This window comes from Heteronotia binoei, chromosome 5 (assembly GCF_032191835.1).
Source record: "Heteronotia binoei isolate CCM8104 ecotype False Entrance Well chromosome 5, APGP_CSIRO_Hbin_v1, whole genome shotgun sequence".
Taxonomy (NCBI): Eukaryota; Metazoa; Chordata; class Lepidosauria; order Squamata; family Gekkonidae; genus Heteronotia; species Heteronotia binoei.
Genome location: NC_083227.1, coordinates 153,342,130 through 153,367,571, shown reverse-complemented (window position 1 = coordinate 153,367,571; position 25,442 = coordinate 153,342,130). Strand labels below are relative to the sequence as shown.

The 25,442-nt window shown below is 42.0% G+C and overlaps 1 protein-coding gene and 1 non-coding gene across 4 annotated transcripts in view; both read left to right on the top strand.

Moving 5' to 3' along the window:
• Positions 1-21,624, top strand: part of KCNIP1 (potassium voltage-gated channel interacting protein 1) — a 584,581-nt gene extending 562,957 nt beyond the window's left edge. For all 3 annotated transcript variants that reach the window (XM_060240618.1, XM_060240617.1, XM_060240616.1), the window contains 5 exons: positions 3,121-3,191; positions 4,351-4,458; positions 10,484-10,585; positions 10,785-10,849; positions 21,289-21,624. In XM_060240618.1, the coding sequence (XP_060096601.1) occupies positions 3,121-3,191; positions 4,351-4,458; positions 10,484-10,585; positions 10,785-10,849; positions 21,289-21,304 (362 nt within the window). In that variant the 3' untranslated portion in view covers positions 21,305-21,624. The remainder of the gene's footprint in view (positions 1-3,120; positions 3,192-4,350; positions 4,459-10,483; positions 10,586-10,784; positions 10,850-21,288) is intronic.
• On the top strand, positions 8,626-8,692 carry TRNAA-GGC (transfer RNA alanine (anticodon GGC)). The gene has a single exon. It is a non-coding gene; the product is annotated as a tRNA-Ala (tRNA).
• Positions 21,625-25,442: the final 3,818 nt, after the last annotated feature.

Sequence of the window (25,442 nt, the reverse complement as noted above, 5' to 3'; positions counted from 1 at the left end):
TTTAAACATAAAACAGTTAAAATTAATTAATACATTTAAAATTATAAAATATTTAAAATTATAAGACATTTAAACCATTTAAAACATTAGGGACAGCAACCTCTAATATAATTACTCCTGGATTTCTTGTACCAGCTAGTCATAGGCCAGCTGAAAGAGGGTTGTCTTACAGGCTCTGCGGAACTGGGCAAGGTCCCGCAGGGCCCTCACCTCCTCCAGCAACTGGTTCCACCAGGAGGGGGCCGCCACAGAAAAGGCCCGGTCCCTGGTGGATTTTAAGTGGGCTTCTTTTGGCCCGGGGATAACTAGGAGATTTCGAGTTCCCGATCTCAGTTCTCTCTGGGGCACATGTGGGGAGAGATGGTCCTTCAGGTAGGCAGGTCCTAGGCCATATAGGGCTTTAAAGGTAATAACCAGCACCTTGTACCGGACTCAGTAAGCTATTGGCAGCCAGTGCAGATCCCGGATCCCTGGCCGGATGTGCTCCCTTCTTGGGAGTCCTAACAACAGCCAGGCCGCGGCATTCTGCACTAGCTGTAGCTTTCGGGTTCGGCACAGAGGCAGCCCCATGTAGAGAGCATTGCAGTAGTCCAACCTCGAGGTGACCGTGGCATGGATCACTGTTGCTAGATCGTCGCGCTCCAGGAAGGGGGCCAACTGCCTAAGATGAAAAAAAGCGGACTTGGCAGTGGCTGCTATCTGAGCCTCCATTGTTAACTTTTCATCCATGAAGCATAGCTCAGACTTCAGAGGTCAAGAATCAGAAATAATTTTAGGTGATTTTTATATAGTGCACACTTACTAAAAGGGAGGGGGCTTAAAACACCACAGGCAGTTATTGTTCTGTGATATGCCTCTGAAAGCTTCCACTGCGGAATGGAGTGTAACTGCTCAAGGAGTCGGATCGCCCTATAGAGTTTGGAATTGTGGGGCTAACAGGCATCATCTCCAACATTACTATATGATCCATTAATTCCAAATCACTTCTATAGACATTTAGTTCAAGTGAATTTCAAAATTCTCCCCATGATACAGCTAGCAGTTATGTATATCTTCAATAATTCATTTCAGCAGGCAATATCAGAATGGTTGCAAGCACTGGAGATTTGACTGTGCTGTGTGTATGTTTGAACTGAGAGGAAGACCTGTTTTGAGACAAGTTTGGTCATAATGGAAAGAGGTTCCTCTGTTTTTGTATTTCATATTCTTGACCATTTTGCAATCTTGACTGAATGTGTATGCTGTGAAGCTTAAACATGATGCACTGCAGGCTATTCTCTAACATTCTGGACCACTAATTTTTTGGGGGGGAGGGATGGTGGCTCAGTGATAGAGCATCTGCTTGGCAAGTAGAAGGTCCCAGGTTCAATCCCCGGCACCTCCAACTAAAAGGGTCGAGGCAAATAGGTGTGAAAAACCTCAGCTTGAGACCCTGGAGAACCGCTGCCAGTCTGAGTAGACAATACTGACTTTGATGGACTGAGGGTCTGATTCAGTATAAGGCAGCTTCATATGCAGGAGGGACGGTGGCTCAGTAGTAGAGCATCTGCTAGGGAAGCAGAAGGTCCCAGGTTCAATCCCCGGCATATCAAACTAAAAAGGGTCCAGGCAAATAGGTGTGAAAAACCTCAGCTTGAGACCCTGGAGAGCCGCTGCCAGTCTGAAGAGACAATACTGACCAAGGGTCTGATTCAGTATAAGGCAGCTTCATATGTTCATATGTTCTGGTGACTGGGGTGGGGGGGTATCACTATGACAAGGCTACAAAATGTGCTCATGTCAATTGATTGGATAGTCCATCTAAGCACTGCCCTCATTCTAAATTCCACAGTACAATAGAGAGTGTAACTGCTTAGGATAACACCATTATTGACTTCAGGAAGCAGCCAGCTGTGCCACAGAATTGTAACTGAATCCAGCGAAGACAGAAGTCCTTTGTCTGGGTCGGGGTGCTCAGAGAGGGGAAATACCTCTCCCGGTCTTCGACGGGGCGCCGTTGAAAGCAGCGCACCGGGTTAAGAGCCTGGGAGTTTTACTGGAGCCTGCATTATCAATGGAGGCCCAGATTGCAGCCACTGCCAAGTCAGCCTTTTTCCATCTAAGGCGGGCAAAGCAGTTGGCTCCCTTCCTAGAGCGCCAAGATCTGGCAATGGTGCTTCATGCAACGGTCACCTCGAGACTGGATTACTGTAATGCCCTCTACATGGGGCTGCCTCTGTACCGAACCCGGAAGCTGCAGCTGGTGCAGAACGCAGCGGCTAGACTTTTGCTGGGACTCCCTAAATGGGAGCACATACAGCCTGGGCTGCGCGAACTGCACTGGCTGCCAGTTACATACCGGGTTCGTTACAAAGTGCTGGTCATTACCTTTAAAGCCCTATATGGTCGAGGACCTGTCTACCTTAGGGACCGTCTCTCCCCATATGAACCCCAGAGAGCACTGAGGTCAGCCGGGAAAAACTTGCTGACTATCCCCGGACCGAGAGAGGTGAAGTTGCAAAGCACCCGTAACCGGGCCTTCTCCTCTATAGCCCCGAGCCTATGGAACCAACTTCCAGAGGAAATGCGGGCCCTGCGGGACCTCGAACAGTTCCGCAGGGCCTCCAAGACCTTCCTCTTCAGACTGGCTTTCGCGGATGAAAATGGAAATTGCGAAGGAAACCGCCATCAGAAAAAGTAAACATAGCATTAGCACTTTTAAAAATTAATCAATTTAATTTTAAAACTTAACCAGATTTTAATTAAATCTTTATAATGTTTAATGTAATTTTATTCATTTGTATAATTTAACCCTGAACTATGTTGTTAGCCGCCCTGAGCCTGCTCCGGCGGGGAGGGCAGGATACAAATAAAATTTGTTGTTGTTGTTGTTGTCCAGTGCATCATTTTTATTTGACAGTGATCACTTGAGGAAAACATTGTCATGAAAGTAGCGTGTGTGCACATGCTGGGATCAGTAACAAACAGTCATGGGAAAACTAGGAGCGAGGGATTCAGTGGGAGAGGTGGACCAGTCCACTGAAATCGGAAAGTAAACCTAAAGAATGTTTTGTTCAGCCACATATGTACTTCTTTAAAATATGTTAATTTATCCTTTCACTTACTTTTTGTTTTTTTCAGATGCTAGTATGTATGCTCATTATCTCTTTAATGCTTTTGACACAGCGCAGAATGGATCTGTGAAATTTGAGGTAAAGGATTCGTAAGTTTGTTCTGATCTTTCCTCAGTCATCTTTCTGAGGTGAACATTTCAGATACTGAATTTTGTGCTTTTTATTTGTCTTTGAAAAAAAACAGTGTTATAGGACTGGCAATGTGCACATAATTAAACTCACAAAAATTGATCCAGTATAGGATGGAGAAAGTAGAGAAAGAAGTGCTTTTCTCCCTTTCTCACAATACAAGAACTCGTGGGCATTCGATGAAATTGCTGAGCAGTCGGGTTAAAATGGATAAAAGGAAGTGCTTCTTCACTCAAAGGGTGATTAACATGTGGAATTCACTGCCACAGGAGGTGGTGGCGGCTACAAGCATAGCCAGCTTCAAGAGGGGATTGGATAAAAATATGGAGCAGAGGTCCATCAGTGGCTATTAGCCACAGTGTGTGTGTGTGTGTGTGTATAATTTTTTTGGCCACTGTGTGACACAGAGTGTTGGACTGGATGGGCCATTGGCCTGATCCAACATGGCTTCTCTTATGTTCTTATGGTAAAGTTTTTCATATTCTAGATTACCCCTCTGAACTTGACTTTCCACGTACATTCTGGAAATAAAAATACATATATGTTGTACATTGGAATTTGAGTCGTTCATACTTCTTACCTTCCAGGCCTACCTTTAGTTCACAGTTAGGATGGCCATACCTTCTGGGGGTATCTGATATTTTTACCCATATCCAGTGAAGCATAAATCACACAATAGGGAAACCTCACATTGTTATTACAATTTATTACAACTGACCTTTATCACCATCCCCAAATCATTAACAAAATTAACAAAAATGACTGGGTCAGAATGTGGTAACCTGAAGCCATCTTGCACAAAGCCAAAGGGCCTTGATTTCTGAGAAAGTATGTTAGTGGCCTAGCCTCTTGCCTCCCACATTTACTTAATAGAAAGGAAGTTGTAAAGCCTTCCTGGTAGACACAATCATCTAACCGCATTGAGGAGGCCTTGGTATCCATGAAGAGGCTTTGCTAATGATATCAAATGAGCCTTATTGTATGTGTACAAGTAGAGAAGTGAATATTTAAATGGGTCATCTTTGCACACAAATGTCAAAACATTCTGCTTCGGAGAGGAAAGCTTTCTTTCTCAGCAAAAATACGTTTTGTATTATCCTGCCAATAGGATTTTGTGACGGCACTCTCCACTCTGCTGAGAGGAACAGTTCATGAAAAACTGCGATGGACCTTTAATCTGTATGACATAAATAAAGATGGCTATATAAACAAGGAGGTGAGTTTGTTTACGACATTTACATGTATCCTGTTGTTTAAGGGAAAGTGAAAAGAGAAGGCTATCTAGCATATCTTGCAAAAGGAAATCCATGCCTCGCGCAGCTGACTGAAAGCACATCACAGATGAGTAGGTTATCTCTATTCAGCTCTTACTGGGTCTGAGCCAAAGCCAACTCCCTGTCACGACCCAGACCTGCAGGCAGCGACGGGCAGCTTCTGTTGTCCTGGCAATCGGCCAGGACGCGGGCTGCCGTCTGTAGTGCTAGCAAAGGGAGTTCAAGCGTTATCTTAACAGTCCTAATTGGTCTTCACCATAAATCAGTCCAGCCGAAGGGAGTAGCAAAGCACGGTGTCAGGAATGCAAAGGGTCAACAACCGGGGAAAGCAAGCCGAATATATCCAAAGTACTTAGCCAAGTCGCAGAGTCAAAGCAGGGTCCAGTGTCCAGTCCCAAAAGTCAAGCCGGGTCGGGAACAGACAGGTTTGCTCAGCAGGCAAGAGGGTGCAGGGCGCGGTCACGTCCGAGGGTGATCATTTGTTGCCAGCACAGTTTGTACTGAGGCCAGGATTCCAGATATACTGTGCTGGCTAATTAGCTTGTTAGTATTCTGGGCTCAGATCCCTCCTAGCACGCCTGCGTGCCTCTCTACGCCTGTTCCTGAACTCCAGCCGTCTCCTCTCGCGTAGCCGGTCTCCAGGTGGTGGTGATTCAGGAGGGGATGAGCTAGTGCTTGGCGTAGCCTGATGGGTTCCAGGTGGCCCCTGCTGCTGGCTTGCTCCTTCGGGACTTACGTCCGATGTTGGTAAAGGCATCTGCACAGCAGGGGCTGGGTCTGAAGCAGGCACCTGCTCCGAGTCAGCAGGGGCAGGCATGACACTCCCACCCATAAATCATGCCTCAAGAAAGATTTTGGTACACTTTAAGTAGTAGGAATATATATTACCACGGTCTTTTCTAGAAAGGCATAGGAAGGAAAACAGCAGTTATCCATTAGTGTTAAAAACAGCCTGATGTGGTGCTAGAGAAGTGCAGGTCTTAAGCATTCTAGAGGCACAGTTTGCTCTATCCCTATTGCTGGATGTGGGTGCAGTAACCTTTGCTGAGAGGTGGGGCAGAAGAGAGAGCAGGGGAGAAATGGCTGTTTTGTTTAGAGATTGCCTAATTTTTTGTTTTTTGCTTTGTCCCGGCTTAGGCCGGGACAGGAAAGGGTAATCAAACAACTGAAGAATGGTAGAATGCTGCTGCAAAGAACTAGTAGCCTTTCTGGTATTTATGAAGAGTTGGGGTTTTTTGTTTGTTTCTTTTAATCGGCTAGAAGAGTGTTCACTCTGGAACTGCAACAAGGAGGGGCCACGGCTCAGTGGCAGATCATCTGCTTGACATGCAGAAGATCCCAGGATTAATCCCTAGTTTCTCCAGTAAGACCTCAGTCTGATACCCCAGAGAGCCATTGCCAATCTGAGTAGACAATATTGACTTGGATAGACTAAGTATCTGATAGAATATAAGGCAGCTTCATGTGTTCAGCAAGTACAGTAGAGACTCTTCTCTTCCATAGTGGAGCCTGTAGCACCAAAGAACAATTTTAAAGCATTTTGAATGTCATAGTAATGAAGCAGAGGTGATGAACTGTGCCACCAATTATCTGTAATGTAATGGACACTTGGGGTCCAACCAGACAAGATGCTACAACTTCCATTATCAAATCTTACCAACCATTTTAAATGGAAATAGGAGCAACACAGGCCCCAAAGGAGAGCCAGTTTGGTGTAGTGGTTAAGTATGCGGACTCTTATCTGGTAGAACCGGGTTTGATTCCCCACTGCTCCACTTGCACCTGCTAGCATGGCCTTGGGTCAGCCATAGCTCTGGTAGGAGTTGTCCTTGAAAGGGAAGCTGCTGTGAGAGCCCTCTCCAGCCCCACCCACCTCACAGGGTGTCTGTTGTGGGGGAGGAAGGGAAAGGAGATTGTGAGCCGCTCCAATATCTTCATCTACCTCACAGGGTGTCTGTTGTGGAGGAGGAAGGTAAAGGAGATTGTGAGCCACTCTGAGACTCTTTGGAGTGGAGGGTGGGATATAAATCCAATATCTTCATCTACCTCACAGGGTGTCTGTTGTGGGGGAGGAAGGTAAAGGAGATTGTGAGCCGCTCTGAGACTCTTCAGAGTGGAGGGTGGGATATAAATCCAATATCTTCTTCTACCTCACAGGGTGTCTGTTGTGGGGGAGGAAGGTAAAGGAGATTGTGAGCCGTTCTGAGACTCTTCAGAGTGGAGGGCGGGATATAAATCCAATATCTTCTTCTACCTCACAGGGTGTCTGTTGTGGGAGAGGAAAGAAAAGGAGATTGTGAGCCGCTCTGAGACTCTTCAGAGTGGAGGGCGGGATATAAATCCAATATCTTCTTCTACCTCACAGGGTGTCTGTTGTGGGGGAGGAAGGGAAAGGAGATTGTGAGCCGCTCTGAGACTCTTCGGAGTGGAGGGCGGGATATAAATCCAATATCTTCATCTACCTCACAGGGTGTCTGTTGTGGGGGAGGAAGGTAAAGGAGATTGTGAGCCGCTTGTGAGACTCTTCGGAGTGGAGGGGGGGATACAAATCCAATATCATCTTCTTCTTCTTCTTCAAATTTGTTGGTGAGGGATAAGGCTTTTATTTTTAAAAGCATGTGGTGTGGGAAGAATTAAGGTCCCTTTCCCCACACACACATACACTATAGTTATGATCCAAATGGGAGCCCACATGTGGGCACTCTTTCCATTTAAAAATCTTGAGATCTGTTTCATGGATGCCCTTTTGTCACATCTAGAAGAAGATATTGGATTTATATCCCGCCCTCCACTCCACATCTAGTTCAGTTAGCATTAAGCAATAGGTGCCTCACTGCTTAAGTCTCCCCATACCTGATGAGCCATGCCCTCTGTAAGAAACCTATCTACGCACCCTAACACGAAAAAGGAGCTGTAGACAAATATGTTGCATGGACTAACGGGTATGTTGTGGAAACAGGAACCAATGCAGTCACGGGATATATTTTGCCTGAAACAATCCTTTGAAAGAACAAAATGTCTGTGTCAGATCTCATCAACCCAATTTCCTTGGAAGAAGTTGAATACAAGGGAAAAGTTCACAGCATATTTATGGCCGCAGTAATAATGACTCTCACAGATAAATGTACAATGCATGGAACACCATATGCCAACTTGGCCATTTGAGTCTGTGACGACGTTGCTGATTTTCATGCAGTAACCTCCCTCAATATGTTCAATAAATTATGTGAACTAATTATTTCTTTTGAGCCACGAGCTGTGCCAGAAAATGTTTGCAAAGAACTTGGGGGCTTTTCATACAAATGGAACAGTCTGGAGTTTATGAGTCCTGCTGGATACTTGAAAGAAGCCAGGACAGCCTTTGATCTGGTGGTGGAAAAAAAATGTCCATCTTGGCCACATAGAATCATCCAGAGCTTGACCATTCCAAACTGATATGTCTGTTTGGGACAGATTCTTGCACAATAAACGGAGCATTTATTCAGAAGCATACAAATAAATGATAGGCATTGTAATTCACTTCGCTGGTTCAAACTGGCTGACATTGGTGTCTACTACAGGCAAATAGGTGTGAAAAACCTCAGCTGGAGACCCCGGAGAGCCGCTGCCAGTCTGAGGAGACAATACTGACTTTGATGGACCGAGGGTCTGATTCAGTATAAGGCAGCTTCATATGTTCTGTTATTAAGGGAGGGACGGTGGCTCAGTGGTAGAGCATCTGCTTGGGAAGCAGAAGGTCCCAGGTTCAATCCCTGGCATCTCCAAAAAAGGGTCCAGGCAAATAGGTGTGAAAAACCTCAGCTTGAGACCCTGGAGAGCCGCTGCCAGTCTGAGTAGACAATACTGACTTTGATGGACCAAGGGTCTGAGTCAGTATATGGCAGCTTCATATGTAGGAGGGACGGTGGCTCAGTGGTAGAGCATCTGCTTGGCAAGCAGAAGGTCCCAGGTTCAATCCCCGGCATCTCCAAAAAAGGGTCCAGGCAAATAGGTGTGAAAAACCTCAGCTGGAGACCCTGGAGAGCCGCTGCCAGTCTGAGTAGACAATACTGACTTTGATGGACCAAGGGTCTGAGTCAGTATATGGCAGCTTCATATGTAGGAGGGACGGTGGCTCAGTGGTAGAGCATCTGCTTGGCAAGCAGAAGGTCCCAGGTTCAATCCCTGGCATCTCCAAAAAAGGGTCCAGGCAAGTAGGTGTGAAAAACCTCAGCTGGAGACCCCGGAGAGCCGCTGCCAGTGTGAAGAGACAATACTGACTTTGATGGACCAAGGGTCTGATTCAGTATAAAGCAGCTTCATATGTTCATGTTCATATGTACTAAATATCCTTCTTAAAATGTTCAAAAATTCACATGAAAAGAGTGAACCATCTTATTGTGACGGTCAGATTTAGTTGAACATGTTAGGTTGTAGAAAACACGGTGGCAGTATCCTATCCTGCCACTCCCTGTCCCAAAATGTAGTTCTGCTTTTCTCTCCATTACTAAAGATCTTACTGATCCTCTGAAGGGATCAGTTCCAATACTGGAAGACCCTGCACGGGAAGACCCTGCACGGGTTGTGGGGAGCGGCTGGAGTGAGGAAGAGCAAAGAGTTGAAACTTCCCTGTTTGGCACACACAGCTCAAATTGTGTGTGTGGGGGGGGGGGGATTCCATCCCCTTGTCCTCCCTCACTGCAGCCTGTCAGTCCTCACAGCTGTTTCTGTGCAAAAATGCAGTGATTCTGGAAGTGGTATTGCCAGAGGTTGGAAGGAGGTGCAGCAAAGGAAACCGTGGGAAACATGGGAAAACTCTCTGTGCCTTTTACACATGGATGGTAGGGTATTGCAAATGTTGCATTTCTTATTTGTATATTATTACTATACATTGTATACTACCCAGGTAACTGGCCAGTTTTTCTAATCAAGAACAATTCATTAACAGTTAAAGGCATCCCTGCTCTGCTTTTCAATTCTGTGATGGGGCAAAAAAGTTAACGAGTATTAATAAACCTAGATCAAACTGGACAAGACACTAGAAGACACTTGAGTAGACTCTGTGAGATTTGAGCAGCGCAGACTTGTTGGGTAGGGGTGGAAATCTTTTGCCCCTGTTTTCCAGAAAGGGTTTTGTGGATAAAAAAGGACACACATCCCAAAGACTTTGTTAGCCTTCAAAGCAAAAAAAAAAGGAAAGGAAAGGAAAGGAAAGGAAAGGAAAGGAAAGGAAAGGAAAGGAAAGGAAAGGAAAGGAAAGGAAAGGAAAGGAAAGGAAAGGAAAGGAAAGGAAAGGAAAGGAAAGGAAAGGAAAGGAAAGGAAAGGAAAGGAAAGGAAAGGAAAGGAGAGGAGAGGGAGAGGGGAGGGGAGGGGAGGGGAGGGGAGGGAGAAAAGTCAAATGTGGTTTCAAATGTTAAAAGTACTCAGGAAGAAAAATCTGCTCCTCCATGGCCCTCCATGGAAGTGGGGGGGGGGGAGAAAGAGGGATTGCTGAAATGGGCTTGCATCCATTTCTGTCTTAGCCTTGTCCTTGCTTTTATCTCTTGCTGACTGGTGCATCCCTTTTATATTCTCCCTGTATTCTGACAAACCAAAATGTCTGGCATATTTACCAGCCTTACCTAGACAATTCTTTTCAGAAGCAAGATGTCAATTGCCGAACAAAATTAGCTCCAGGGAAGAAAGATGTGTGGAATCCAAAGCCTCTCAACTGGAAAATCCACATAGAGTGATTAAGAAGTAAATACAAAATAGTACCAGTATGTGTTAGATTATTTTTTGTGTTACGTTTGTTTATAAAGCACAGTAATCCTGTATATCCAGAAGTGATGTTAGGCAGAGAGGCAATGGCATCCAACACAAGGAGATGCATTTTATTTGTTAACAACTGATATCTGGGAAGAAAACCAAGGCTCACTTGTGTCATTTCTACAGCACTATTTGATGCTGCTAACATCCATCTTGTGTTTTCATTGTCATGATTCCAGGAAATGATGGATATAGTAAAGGCAATTTATGACATGATGGGCAAATACACTTACCCAGTGCTGAAAGAAGATGCCCCAAGGCAGCATGTAGAAGTATTCTTCAGGTAATTTCACGTTCCCCAATGGACTTTTCTCCTTGCTGTTTAAACTCATGGAGACTATATTTTCATTTTGTATTTTATTTGGGTAGTAAATTCTGTCAAATCTGCAAAACTGCACAATTATTTTAAAACATTGTTAGTTTTGTATAGCACTGCATTTTACAAAGGTATACGTGTTATGAATTTTTTTTTGTATTTTACAGAAAATGGATAAAAACAAAGATGGAGTTGTAACTTTGATGAGTTTATTGAGTCATGTCAAGAGGTAAGGATTGACTTATTCGTGCAATAAAGTAAAAAGGGCTTTCTCATGTGATACAGCTTAGATTTCAGTTCATCCAAATGCTGCGAGTGCTTTCCGATTAGGTCCCTGCGTCCACCTTCCTCCTGAAGTTCAAAACTCTTTGTTTCACTTCAGCAGTGGTAGTGAAGGATATAGATGATGGGATGCAAGAGCAGCTGACAGGATTCAGTGGCACTGTAGATAGAGCTGAAGGTTGAGAAGATGGAGATATACACGTGTACATAGAGAAGAGCATATCGTTGAGGAAATGTGTGCGTTAAATGAAAGTTCTCTCACCATAGAGCATAGTTTGCTACTGTTAACTATACAGGAAGATCGGAATATGCCTTGGAAAAGTCCAGATGGTTTTGCTCAGGGGTGGAATCCTAGCAGGACCCTCCTTTGCATATTAGGCCACACACCCCTGATGTAGCCAATCCTCCAAGAGCTTACAAAAAAAGAGCCTTGTAAGCTCTTGAAGGATTGGCTACATCAGGGGGATGTGGCCTACTATGCAAAGGAGCTCCTGCTAGGATTCCACCCCTGAGCAAAACCATCTGGACTTTCCAAGGCATATTCCGATCGTCCTGTATAGTTAACAGTAGCAAATTATGCTCTATGGTGAGAGAACTTTCAACAAACTATGCTCTATGGTGAGAGAATTTAATGCATATAGAAATCTACCAGTATAGGATTTCTTCAAAGATAAAGCTTGCAGGTGTTAATCCTGGAAAGCAAATGTCTCTGTTGTTCTGCTTCTAGAAACTATGGCTATGACCATACTAAAGTTGGGAGAGGTTGAATGCAACAATAACGCAACCATACTTTTCTGAGGAGGGAATAAATTGAACCCTCTTTTTAAACATAGTACAAAATGTGTTCCATGCACTTCTTGCCAGTTCTGCCTGTACACTAGGTCATTTGCCTATCCTCCAAAGCAGCTGATGATTATTTAGCAGCAGAAATGGCCAATTACTAAAGGAACTCTCAACGTAAAGTAGCCAAAACAATGTTATCACTGAGGAACACCATCAAACGTTTTCCTCATTAAAACAATTATATTTATACAAATGATGTTATCTGTAAAAGAAATCTCTTACAAAGTAGCATTACATGGAGCCAGCAGTAACAGCTCCAACAACTGGGATATGCCCTTGGACAACAGGGCCTTCTCGATTGCAGCTCCCTGTTGGTGGAATCAGCTCCCGGAAGAGATGAGGGCCCTGCGGAGCCTTTGAACAGTTCCGCAGGGCCTGCAAAACAGTCCTCTTCCGGCTGGCATATAATTAATAGCTATCAGAACGCTTGAACACTCCAATCTATAACACCAGATTATTTAATACTGGAATATTGAAGAATTGATTTAAGGAAGGTTAGCATAGTACATATTGTAGTAAGTTTTATGTGTTTTTATGTATTTTATATATTTTATTGTATAATTATAATTATTAATCTATCATGAATGTATTTAAATGGATTCTGTTGGCTTTTATGTTGTAAGCCGCCCTGAGCCCACCTCGGTGGGGTAGGGCGGGATATAAATCAAATAAAATAAATAAATAAATAAATAATCACTTTTATATAGACATACCAAGCCATATACAACAAATCAAAGCAATACACAATTAAAGTTCCGGCATTTCTATTAAGTCTTAGGTCCCACACATTTCAAAATCAGTTCATATTAAGTTCATTACTTGTGGGTCTGGATGTGATAAATTCCTTTAAGCCAAAGATGAATGAGACACGTTTCTGGTTATCTTTCCTGCATTTCAATGTCCTTGATCAGATCAAACGGCTATAATATTAGAACCCAGCAATTCCTGTCTTCTACGCGTTGGGCAAACCACTCCAGATTTACAAACATGCTTCATTTGATTGCCCAAACCACAAGTTCATGTTGGTTTGTGGTTTGTTTGATTTCCTGAACTGGTTCATGGTTCATTTGATTCACGAGGTGTACAACAGCCCCCTTGTGAGTTAGAGATTTCAAACTCACCGGAGTCTCTACTCCACCAACCCTCTAAGTTTGGTGAAGACTGGATTTGGAATGTCTGAGTTGCAGCCCCCCAAAGCTGGAACCCCCTAGGAAAGCTCAGCTTCAGCTCTCCTGACAACGAACTCTTCTTTTGTCATGCTGCAAAGTAAAAGCAGCAGAGTCAGGGTGTCTGCTCCCATAGAGCAGAAGAGGAGCTCCATGACTAACTCCTAGAGCTGCCAATCAAACTATGGACAACTGCTGCAAGTGTTCCTAGGGCTCCCAGAAGTCCATAGCCAGCATTGCTTAGGAATTGGTTGAATCAGCACCAGGCTGTCTGGAAAAAATGAACCAAATGAACCACCAAGGGGAAAAAAATGGTTTGTTTTCCAGTTTGGGCATGGCACAATCAATCGAACTGGTTCAAAGTGAACCACAAACTGCCTGGTTCATGCTTGAACTGTTTTTCAGTTCATGCCAATCCCTACTGTTATGTATGTGGACTCAAGAGAAGACTGGATATTCCCGCCGGGCTCATTGGAGCCAGGCAGACTGAGCTTGGGGACTTGGAACAAGGGCTGCAGGATTCAAATCCCTGTGGCCCTAGACCAATCACAAGTCTCCACCGGTTTGAATGACCCAATGATGTGCTAGCGCGGGAATCCAGAGATGCATATAAGTTGGGCCGGTAGGCCTCATCCTCAGTCTTGTATTGTAACCCTTTACTATGTGATTCCTATTAAAGAGCTTTTTATCACTCACTCTGAGACTCTGCCATGCATAGAACCCGCTATATTATACCACTTAGCAGATTATCTTGCAGTCTTCATGGCTTCAGTTGCAATCACTATCTCTTCATTCAGCTGAAATATATATATATATATATACACACACACATATACACACACACACACACACACACACATATATATATATATATATACACACATATATACACACACACACACACACACATATATATATACACACACACACACATATACACACACACACACACACACACATATATATATATATATGTGTGTGTGTGTGTGTGTGTGTATATATATATATATACACACACACATATATATATATATGCATCATTTTGTTTTGTTCATAATTGGTTTGAATTACTAACAGCCCTTCTCATGGATTGCTGCCTTGACATGGCAAGAGGGCTTGGGTGGTTCGGTGAGGCAGTGGGCTATGCCATGCAGGGCCACCCAAGATGGACAGGCCACAGCTGAGAACCCAGACAAAATGTGATCCACTGGAGAAGGAAATGGCAAACCACTCCAGTATCCTTGCCAAGAAAACTCCATGGGCAGTAGCAAAAGGCTAAAAGATATGGTGCTGGTAGATGAGCCCCTCAGGTCAGAAGGTGCCCAATGGGAAGAGCGGAGGGCAAGTCCAAGTAACCACAGAAAGAGTGAAGTGGCTGGGCCGAAACCGAAAGGACGCTCAGCTGTGGATGTGTCTGATGGTGAAAGAACAGTCTTATACTGCAATGAACAATATTGCATTGGACGTGGAATGTAAGATCTATGAATCAAGGTAAGCTGGATGTAGTCAAGCAAGAGATGGCAAGACTGAACATTGACATCTTGGGAATCAGTGAACTAAAATGGACGGGAATGGGTGCATTTAACTCAGAGGATCACTACATCTATTATTGTGGGCAAGAGTCCCATAGAATAAATAGTGTGGCCTTTATAGTTAACAAGAGAGTGAGGACGGCAGTAATGGGATACAATCTCAAAAATGATAGAATGATCTCGGTTCATATCCAAGGCAAACCATTCAATATCACAGTAATCCAAGTCTATGCCCCAACCACTGATGCAGAAGAGGCTGAAGTCGACCATTTCTATGAAGATCTACAACACCTTCTAGAATTAACACCAAAAAAAGATGTCCTCCTCATCATAGGGGACTGGAATGCCAAAGTAGGAAGTCAAAAGATAACCGGAACAACTGACAAGTTTGGCCTTGGAGAACAAAATGAAGCTGGGCAAAGGCTAATAGAATTTTCTCAAGAGAACAAACTGGTCACTGCAAACACCCTCTTCCAACAACCTAAAAGGTGACTCTACACATGGATATCACCTAATGGGCAACACAGAAATCAGATTGATTATATACCCTGCAGTCAAAGATGGAGAAGCTCCTTACAGTCAGCAAAAACAAGACCTGGAGCTGACTGCGGCTCAGATCATGAGCTACTCATTGCAAAATTCAGGCTTAAACTGAAGAAAACTGGGGAAGTCATTAGGCCATTCAGCTTTGACCTTGATCACATCCCTTATGAATATACAGTGGAGGTGAAGAATAGGTTTAAGGAACTAGAGTTGATAGAGTGCCAGAAGTACTATGGATGGAGATTCATGACATTGTACAGAAGGCAGCAATCAGCACCATCCCAAAGAAAAAGAAATGCAAGAAAGCAAAGTGGCTGTCTGATGAGGCTTTACAAATAGCTGAGGAAAGAAGGAAAGCGAAAGGCAAAGGTGAAAAGGAAAGATTCACCCAACTGAATGCAGATTTTCAGAGAACAACAAGGAGAGATAAGGAACAATGCAAAGCAATAGAAGAAAATAATAGAATGGGAAGGACAAGAATTCTTTTCAAGAAAATTGGAGAAATCAAAGGTATGTGTCATGCAAAGGTGGCTATGATAAAGGACAAAAACGGTAGGGACCTAACAAAAGCAGATGAGATCAGGAAGAGGTAGCAAGAATACACAGAAGAATTCCTTTTAAAGCTTCCCTAGGAGCCCACAAATAATGTGACCAATAGTATTTGTCTTCTTACCCTTTTTCCAGTTGATTCTGACAATTTTTAGTGTCCCAGATTCTTTTAAAAACAGTGTTTTAAATTTAGCCTCCCAGCAATGGCCGCCAATGTTTCTCTATATTTTGCTAGAGTAGGTTTTTTTCTTACTGCTTCCTGTCTTTGTCACCATCAACTCACGTGAAGATCTCACAATACTTGACGTACTTCCTGTCTTGCTCAGATGTGCTGCAGGTCTGTTCCAGTGTGACAATGTTGCTTTTATTTCCAAACCGCAGGTAGACAAAACAATAAATTCCTTCTCACTTTTTAGCAGTTTTTAGCACTGTCCTTTATATTTATAAAATCCAAACTTCACCCCTTCCTTCTTCTTCTTCCAAGCTTTCTATATTTCCTTTTCCCACCTTTTAATTTTGTCCCTTTAAGCTATAAATAGCTCCGGAATGAAAAAAAAAAAAACTTCTGTACCTTTTCTTCCAATTATCCAAGTTTCCACTGGTCTTTCAAAGCTTTAAGTGTTTAGAAATGTCCAAGAAGGATAGGATCCTGACGAGCTTATGTCAAATAAATGACTCTGGGCACTTCTGCAGACGATGACTATGCAACTTCCCGAGACCCCTCAAAGAAGACCCTCTCCAGGGCTCCCTTTAAGCCAAGGTAAATCTCTTTTCAAAGTTTCCGTGCATGTCTTGGACTCTTCTCTCACTGAGAAAAGTAGGCAGTAGGCATTAATTTGCCTTCTACTACCCCGAACAGAAGTTCCAGCCTGCTCCCGTTATGAGAGACAGCTCAGCTCAGCATTTTCCTTCCCCGGAAGGAGATAATGAGAAATTAATTTCAAAAGTATACAAATTACTTTTACAATGGTCTACAGAAGATGAAGTAGTGAAATCTCAAATGATAAAATGGGCAATTAGTGTAAATAAAGAAATAAAGATGGAATCTTGGGAATATTTGTGGAAGAACTCTATGAAACCCGCAACATGTCAAAGTATTAAAGAAAATTGTTTTAAGATGATGTATAGATGGTACTTGACTCCAAAAAAAATAGCAAAGATGAACAACAAGATGCCAGACAGGTGTCGGAAATGTAAAAAGCATGAAGGTTCTTTCTACCATATGTGGTGGACTTGTAAAAGAGCTAAAATGTTTTGGCAAATGATTCAGCAAGAGATTTCTAAGATTTTGGGATATGAATTTAACAAAGTTGCAGAGACTTTTCTGCTGGGATTACAAATGGAAAAATTTCCAAGATAGAACTTTAATATGGTACTTGCTCTCAGCTGCTAGGACATTGTATGTGCAGCTGTGGAAGCAAAAAAAAAAAAATACCAGAGAAATGGGACTGGATTATAAAAGTTATGTCATGGAGTGAAATGGACAAATTAACAAGAAAATTAAGAGACTATGATTTGGAGCTTTTTAAGTTGGAGTGGAAGAAGTTCAGAAGATACGTAGAAAAAGATTGGAAAATAAAAGGACATTGGACAATTTTTGATAATGATTAAGCTTTTCATTTTTTCTTTAAAACAAAAGTATAATTTTTGGTTTTTTAAGAGTTAAAGGTACCTTTAATATTTGTTTTTTTTAAGTAAATAACACTGGCGAGGGTCAAGTAACAGGGGAAGGAGTGGGGGAAAAGTAAGATATGGGGTAGAAGAATTTCTCTTTTTTAAGTCTTTATAAGATGTAGATATAGTTTTGCTACCATATGTTACTAATAAAAAAATTGTTTATCATTTAAAGAATACACAGAAGAATTATACAAGAAGGATCTCAATGTCCTTGACAACCATGACAGTGCAATCGCTGACCCTGAGCCAGACATCCTGGAGTGTGAAGTCAAATGGGCCTTAGAAAGCATTACTAACAAGAAAGAGAGCAGAGATTACCGTATTCCAGTTGAGCTATTCAAAGTCCTAAAAGATGATGCTGTTAAAGTGATGCACAAATTATGTCAACAAATTTGGAAAACGCAACAGTGGCTACAGGATTGGAAAAGGTCAGTTTATTTTCCAATCCCCAAGAAGGGTAATGCCAAGGAATGTTCAAACTATCACACTATTGCACTCATTTCACATGCCAGCAAGGTCATGTTAAAGATCCTACAAGCTAGGCTTCAGCAGTATGTAGATCGAGAACTACCAGAAATTCAAGCTGGGTTTCAGAGAGGTAGAGGAACTAGACATCAAACTGCCAACATTTGCTGGATTATAGAGAAAGCACAGGAGTATCAGAAAAACGTCTATTTCTGTTTCATTGACTATGCTAAAGCCTTTGATTGTGTGGATCACAACAAACTGTGGCAAGTCCTTAAAGAGATGGGAGTACCAGACCACCTTACATGTCTCCTGAGAAACCTGTATAAGGGTCAAGAAGCAACTGTCAGAATGGGATATGGAACAACTGATTGGTTTAGAATAGGAAAATGAGTTCAACAAGGATGTATATTGTCATCCTGCTTATTTAATTTATATGCAGAGTACATCATGCAGAATGCTGGGCTGGATGCAGCAAAAACCGGAATTAAGATTGCCGGGAAAAACATCAACAACCTCAGGTATGCCACCAAATGAGAAGGGAGGACTCACTGGAGAAGATCCTGATGCTGGGAAAGACAGAAGGCAAAAGAAGAAAGGGACGGCAAAAGATGAGATGGCTGGACAGCATTACTGATGTAGCAAACATGAATTTGAGCAGACTTCGGAGAATGGTGGAAGATAGGAGGACCTGGCGTGACTTTGTCCATGGGGTCGCAAAGAGTCGGATTCGACTATGTGACTGAACAACAAACTAACAGCGCAATCCTCTGGAGACAGCTACACAAGTCTAAGCCTGAAAATGCAGCAAATCAAACAAAACACTATTGTATATCTCAAAAATATTCTTCAGATGTAGCTATGATGAAAGCCAGCCTCATATGTGGAAATGAAGGGAAAGTGGCTTTTTATCCTTACACTTCTGAAAGTTTTGAAATATAAGTATGCTCTCTCTTCACATATTTATGTACTAATGAGAGCTCTCAAAGTATCAAGATACGACTTTTAAAGGGAGAGCGAAAATTAAGCATAAAAGATTCCAGATCTATTGAAGTTAATTCACTTTAATGTGATCTGGATTTCTGTTTTCTTAAACATTCACAAAATCACATGTAATAAATGCCCAGTGATCTATTTTTTTCTGCTGCAAAGCAGCCCGCAGAAGGTTTCACTTGAACTAAAGATCTGCCGTTGAAGGGATTTTTAAAACTATCTCTCAGACGGCGTCTTCTTCATACTAATTCCCTCTTCCTTTGCTGCACCACAGAGCAGAAGCAAACCTGCAGGCTTTTATTATGAGCTTCTGCTTGTAACTTTTAGTTAGGCACAAGGGCTTTCTTTTTGTAGAAAAAGCCCAGCAGGAACTCATTTGCATATTCGGCCACACCTCCTGATACCAAGCCAGCTGGAACTGTGTTCCTGCTCAAAAAAAACAAACAAACCTGTATTTGCAGCTGCTCCTATTTCTGTACTTACCGTTTTAATTCAGGGCTGCCATTATGATGGGAGGTCTTCCACCAGCAGCCCTCTTTGCCGTCCACTGCTCTGAGGGGCAGCAGGCGAAAAATAAAAAAAAAACAATTCAACCTGACATAGGGAACCTGGAAGTGATGTAGAGTAGCTCTAGGAATCACCTGATTTATCATAGAATTTCCAGCAATTTCCTAGAGCTACTAGGCATCACTTCCAGGGTTGCCCCAGAAGCGACACAGATACATTGCTGATGTCACATGCCATCGGCATCGACCCTCCCAACAGGCTGAGCCTGGCAATCCTATCGTGTATCATTATGTGTAATGAATACATATAATTGGAATGAGAACCTAATTTTGTTTTAGATTCCTTCCCCATAGGGTTACCAAGTCCAATTCAAGAAATATCTGGGGACTTTGGGGGTGGAGCCAGGAGACATTGGGGTGGAGCCAGGAGCAAGGGTGTGACAAGCATAATTGAACTCCAAGGAAGTTCTGGCCATCACATTTCAAGGGACCGCACACCTTTTAAATGCCTTCCTTCTATAGGAAATAATGAAGGATAGGAGCACCTTCTTTGGAGGCTCATAGAATTGGATCCCCTGGTCCAATCTTTTTGAAACTTGGGGAGTATTTTGGGGAGAGCCACTGGATACTATACTGAAAATCTGGTGCATCTACCTCAAAAAACAGGCCCCCCAGAGCCCCAGATACCCGTGGATAAATTCTCCATTATTTTCTATGGGAATAAGTCTCCATAGGGAATCATGAGTACCCAGCAGACATTTCCCTCCCCTCCCCCCCCCCGCTTTCTGATGATCCTGAAGCGGGGGGAGGGCCTCCAAACCGGGGGATCCTGTGCCCCCACCTGGGGATTGGCAACCCTACTTCCCTATGATATCTCTAGAATTATATGACAGAAGATAATTCAGTTTGCCTAATGATATATGAGAGAACCCATCAGGGGGATAAAAGCTTCACTGCTTAATTGGCTCTGATCTTACTGGTTGTCATTTTTTACGTGAATCTGCTTTTGCCCACCCACCAAGACCGCAATCTCAGTTACGTGGGAGGACAAAACACACAAATCACAATGCAACATGAATATTCCAGAACAAACACACATATACGTATGTTCTGTTGCATAGTCGCACCTGAGGATTCAAATCTGAAACACTAAATATGAATACAACCGTTCTTAAGCTAATCAACTATTTTATTCCTTGTGTGTTGTAAATTACATCTCAGTACATTGTAAGTACTCCTGGCAAAGATTATAAAATATTCAGTGTTTTCTAGATCAGTGTCACAAGTCACCTTACTTTACACGCACTGTAGTGAAAGGAGCCAAATGCATCAAAATAGGGGAGAAAAGTATGTGTGGAGGGGGTAAAGGTAGTCCCCTTTGCAAGCACAACCAAAAATTAAAGACAACACTGAGAAGAAGTGCAGGACATTCAAATTTGGACATACAAGGTCAGTGAAATGTTGTGAAAGGTCAGTGAAATGAGAGCGGGATTTGTTGAGTGGAGGAAACGGAAGGAATTCATGCTGGCAAGAACAATAAACACGCTTGGTCTTAGCTAGAAGATCAAATCTAGTTTTACCATACTGCATTTTACTGTGTATTATTTTGCATTGCTTGTAATAGCCATTGGCCCTATGTAATAAAACTGAACTGAATAAACACGTATAAATCATTCTACGTGATATGAAAATAGCAGTGTGGTTAACAGTATTCCTTGCAAACTTATAAAATTATACCCATAATGGGACATGAGAGCAAGAACTTGAATAACAAACCCTGTGTATGTAAATGCCTATATTACTATGTACATTTCATGTGACCTATCAGTCTAAAAGGCAGTCGACTGGTCATGCAAATGGAACCTACTCAGGAACTCACATGTATAGGCTCCTGAGACTGGTGGTTCTATGCAAATTGGGAAAAGATACACAGCAGTTCTGATTCATTCCTATATTACAGTTTGCATATTGGGCACCTTGTGAGCAGGCCTTCACCATTATTTACAGAACTTGCAAAAAAAGTCCGTCATTACTACAACAGGCTTTGTGTGTGTGGCTTTACAGAACTGTTTGTGTATGCAATATAAATACGCATGGTTTATTTTCTCCTAGGACGACAATATCATGAGATCCTTACAGCTTTTTGAAAATGTCATGTAACAGCAGCTGAAGAACAACATAGGAATCTGAGACTTTGTATGTAATGAGACCCTGAAGAAAATGAGTCAAGATTTTTTTTTTCTCCCTGCTACCTTTCTTGATGAAAGCTTTTTACTACTTGGACACGCTCAGTGTGCAAGGATTTTGTATGCCATCGCAAACTGAGCTGTGTCTCTGAATGCAACAAACTCCATCTCGCCTCCCTCAAGAGACACTGACTAGAATTTATTTCATTCGGAAGCATGCTAATAAAAAGCTGGCCAGAGAGACCTGCTGCTTAAAGTTTAATCAGTTACTGAAGTTTAAATGATTAAAACAATATTCAGTGTTCTGTTTGCTAATCACAAAACTTTCAACTGCTTTTGCTATAGCAAGCTAGATTGCATACAGACCCCTACAGCATCAGTAGCTTGGTTTCCCATCTCTTTTTGATCTGGAAAAAAAAAAAACCCTCGGTTTGTATCATCACAGGGGGGGGGGGGGAATGTGACGATAATATTTTTCTTTGACAGCAAGCAGCACACTGGCAAAGCTCTTGCTACTTTGGCAAACTGAGGACATTATAATTAGGTAAATCGAGGGCTGGATTAATGTAGGGCCTGTTCGGATGATCAGCTTACGATGCAACAAGTGCCTGGTAGAAACTCTCTTGTAGCCAGGGCTGTCCCTAACGCTAGGCAAACTAGGCAATTGCCTAGGGTGCTGGCCTTCTAAGGGTGCCGAATTGGGCACACACACACACACACACACACCCGTGCCTCAGCGAGGTTATCAGTGTGGAGGGAATGCCAGACATTAGCCTTGCCGAGGGTGCTAGACAGTCTAGGGCCGTCCCTGCTTGTAGCACTGGAATCAGATTTCCTCCTTCCAGGCAGAACTTCGTGGACAATGATGCTGCATTTTCCTAGCTCTCAACCCACAAAAAAAGTAATGCATTTATTTGCCCTACTAGCAAAGCTACTCTGGGTTTTTCCACATTCTCATTTTTCTTGCTTGTAAGTTCCTGGGTTTTTTTGGGGGGGGGGGCATTCTGTATGTGTTTTGCTCCCTCCAGTGGTAAATTCAACATTTCATTGATTTATGTCTGACCTAAAATGGCCTGTGTTTTAAATCTGCAGGGAGATATGGTGGACATAAACGATTTGATATCAAATCGACCACTAGGGGCAGCAAAACTTGTACATAACAAGGAAAAATCCAGAGACATAGGAGCTTCCAAGAGAGGAAAAGGAGAATGCAGAAAAGCTCTTTGCTTTGGAGGACTGTCAGAATTTGGTTGCACGATTGTCATGGTAGCTCACTGTTTAGTGTGAAATCACGAGTGATAAGCCATTTATTGCCATTCTCCTTCCCCCTCCCCCCTTACCCATTCTGTGTGGTGGCTCTTATACCAACACTTGGCCTTCAAAGAGGGGTCTCATTATGGAGCTGAAATGGACTTTTCACAAAATACTCAGATGCCTCCAGTCAATTTCACAGTCACTGCTACCACCAGTCTCACCCCTACGTTAAATCTTCACATTTTGCATAGAGGTTAGACTCCCCTGAGGTGAAAAGAGAGAGAGGATGAGATTGAAAAGGTGGGACGATCCACATTTTGCTGCAAGACTAAACAGTTGCAGCTCAACTTGTATTCCTTCTGTAGGCCATATGCGCCACTTCCCATACAATGGAACATTGTTATCTGAAACTGTGAGGGAATATGCATTTATTTATTTCAGACATTTAGTATCCCACTTTTTCCCCCTGATAAAGACTCAAAGCAGTTTACAAACGTTACTAATTTAAACAAACAACAATTTAACTAGCAAAATACTGGTGATAGCAACCAAAGGACAACACCAAGAATATTATCTCTACAACAAGGCTGTCCATATACACCCCTCTACTGAGATTTAATATTGTTCTACTTCTTTTGAGTTTAGCCTTCCAACACAAAATCAAGCATTTATCTCTTTGCATTAAAAAGGAAAAAAGTTATTGGAAAAGTTACCATTTTAACCTTTCCAAGTAAGATGTTTCTCAGTGTACAAAATTCCAAGGTATGTAAGTGTAATCAGAATCCTGCCTCAAAAATACATTAATTTCAATTAAAATGCCAGGTTTTAAAACCATGACTATGGGCACTTTAAAGGCTTTTTTAAATCCCCCAAACCCCCCCCCTCCCGACCCTGTTCAGTTCTGGTCCCATACTGCTTCGGTTTATTCTCTCATTTTCATATGCATTTTTGTGGCTTTAGTTTTTGTTCCTTCTTGTTGTTCTGTTTTTCTGCTTTTTTTCCCAGTTCTTGTGGTTTAACAATTATGTTTTGATCAAAGGAAAGTTTGGGTAAGGGAAAGTGGTTGGGGGGGGATAATGAGGTTAAAAATTACATTCCAATCTTTGTTTCTCCATTAACAGATTGACTTTCACAAATATCAAAGTATTATTCCTTTCACAATCTCTGTCATACATTAAGATAAACATAGTTTTCATACACTGGTTTGAGGTACAATTTCTCTATCCAGCTTTCTCCATCTATCACACTTTCATTTTATAATTTGCAACCCATTTATAAAACGGTTGCCATATTTCTTGTAAGTCTTGTTTACTCTCTTCCCTCAACAAGTCTGACAAGATGTCCATTTCTGCCGTTTGAAATATTTTCATAATAACTTCTTTCTGGTTCTGCCTTCTTCCAATGTTTTGCATATTGATTTCTAGCTGCAGTTAAGATGTGTATACATAAATGCTTAACTTTCCTTTCCTTACCCTCTGGAATTATGTTCAATAAAAAGCACTCTGGTTTAAATGGAATTATTCTACCACATACCTTTTGAATTATCTTAAATACCATTGCCCAATATTTTTTTGCCTTTACATAGGACCACCACATGTGATAAAAGGAGCCCTCCTTATCCTGGAATTTCCAAAATTATTTGACATATTTGGATACATCTTAGCCAATTTGGCAGGTGTTAAGTGCCATCTATGGAACATCTTATAAATATTTTCCTTAAATGAGATGGATTTTGTTATTTTCAAATTAGTTCTCCACATTTGCTCCCACTGATCTAATTGAATATTGTACTCAAAGTTTCTTGCCCAATTAATCATACTTTCCTTAACCACCTCCTCCTCCATCTTTTGCTGCAATAGAAAGGCGTAGATCTTCTTAATCGACTTTTCATCAGGGCCACAGATAATTTTATCAAAAGGCAACAAATCTTTCTCAAATTCCCAAGTTTTGTCTTTCCCCAATCTTGTTTGTACTTGTGCCCTCGTCCTCCAGTCCACCACTTGGACTGTCATCATTGTCATATCATTCCCTCTCCTCCCTCAACCAGATGAGTCATTCTTTTTTAAAAGGACACTAAAATATCAATGTATTGATATAATGATATAATGTTGTAGAGATAGGTCAAGCAGGTTCTCTGGATTCCCAGCTTTCTTTTTAAAAAAAAATTGTCTCTAGCTACCACCCTTGAAGAGATAGAAGGAAAAAGGCATACCTCATCCAGGGAAGGGTCTAGACACTTATTTTTAAGCTAACTCTGAGAGTTCAAAGAACCTATCATTGATATATCAATTTTTAGTGTTTTTTGTTTTGACTTTTCAATTCCTCATTTGTTTTAAGGGTTACATACCCATTCAATAAGTCTTTATATCTCACAGTTACAGTGTTCTCCCAGTTCAATAAGTTTGGTTGCGTAAAGGATTCAATAGGTGACACCCATCTCGTAATTTTCTTATAAAATTGTAACTTAATTTTCTCCCAGGTCTCCAGAAGCAATCTCCAGATTATATGATTTTTAAAATATTTATGATTCTCCACTTTCTGGTACCATACAAAGGCATGCCATCCCAACTTTAAGCCGTGTCCTTCAATCTTCAACACCCTTTTATTCTGTAGTTCAATCCAATCCTTGACCCATACCATAACCGAAGCTTTATAGTACAGGTCCCAAGCAGGTAGTGCAAATCCACCTCTTAGTTTCGAATCTTGCAAGGTTTTTAATTTGATCCTTGGTTTTTTTCTTTAGCCAAATACACTTAGAAAGTTTCCTGTTGAGATCTTGAACAGTGGACTGTTTTATACGAATCGGGATAATTTGGAATAAAAATA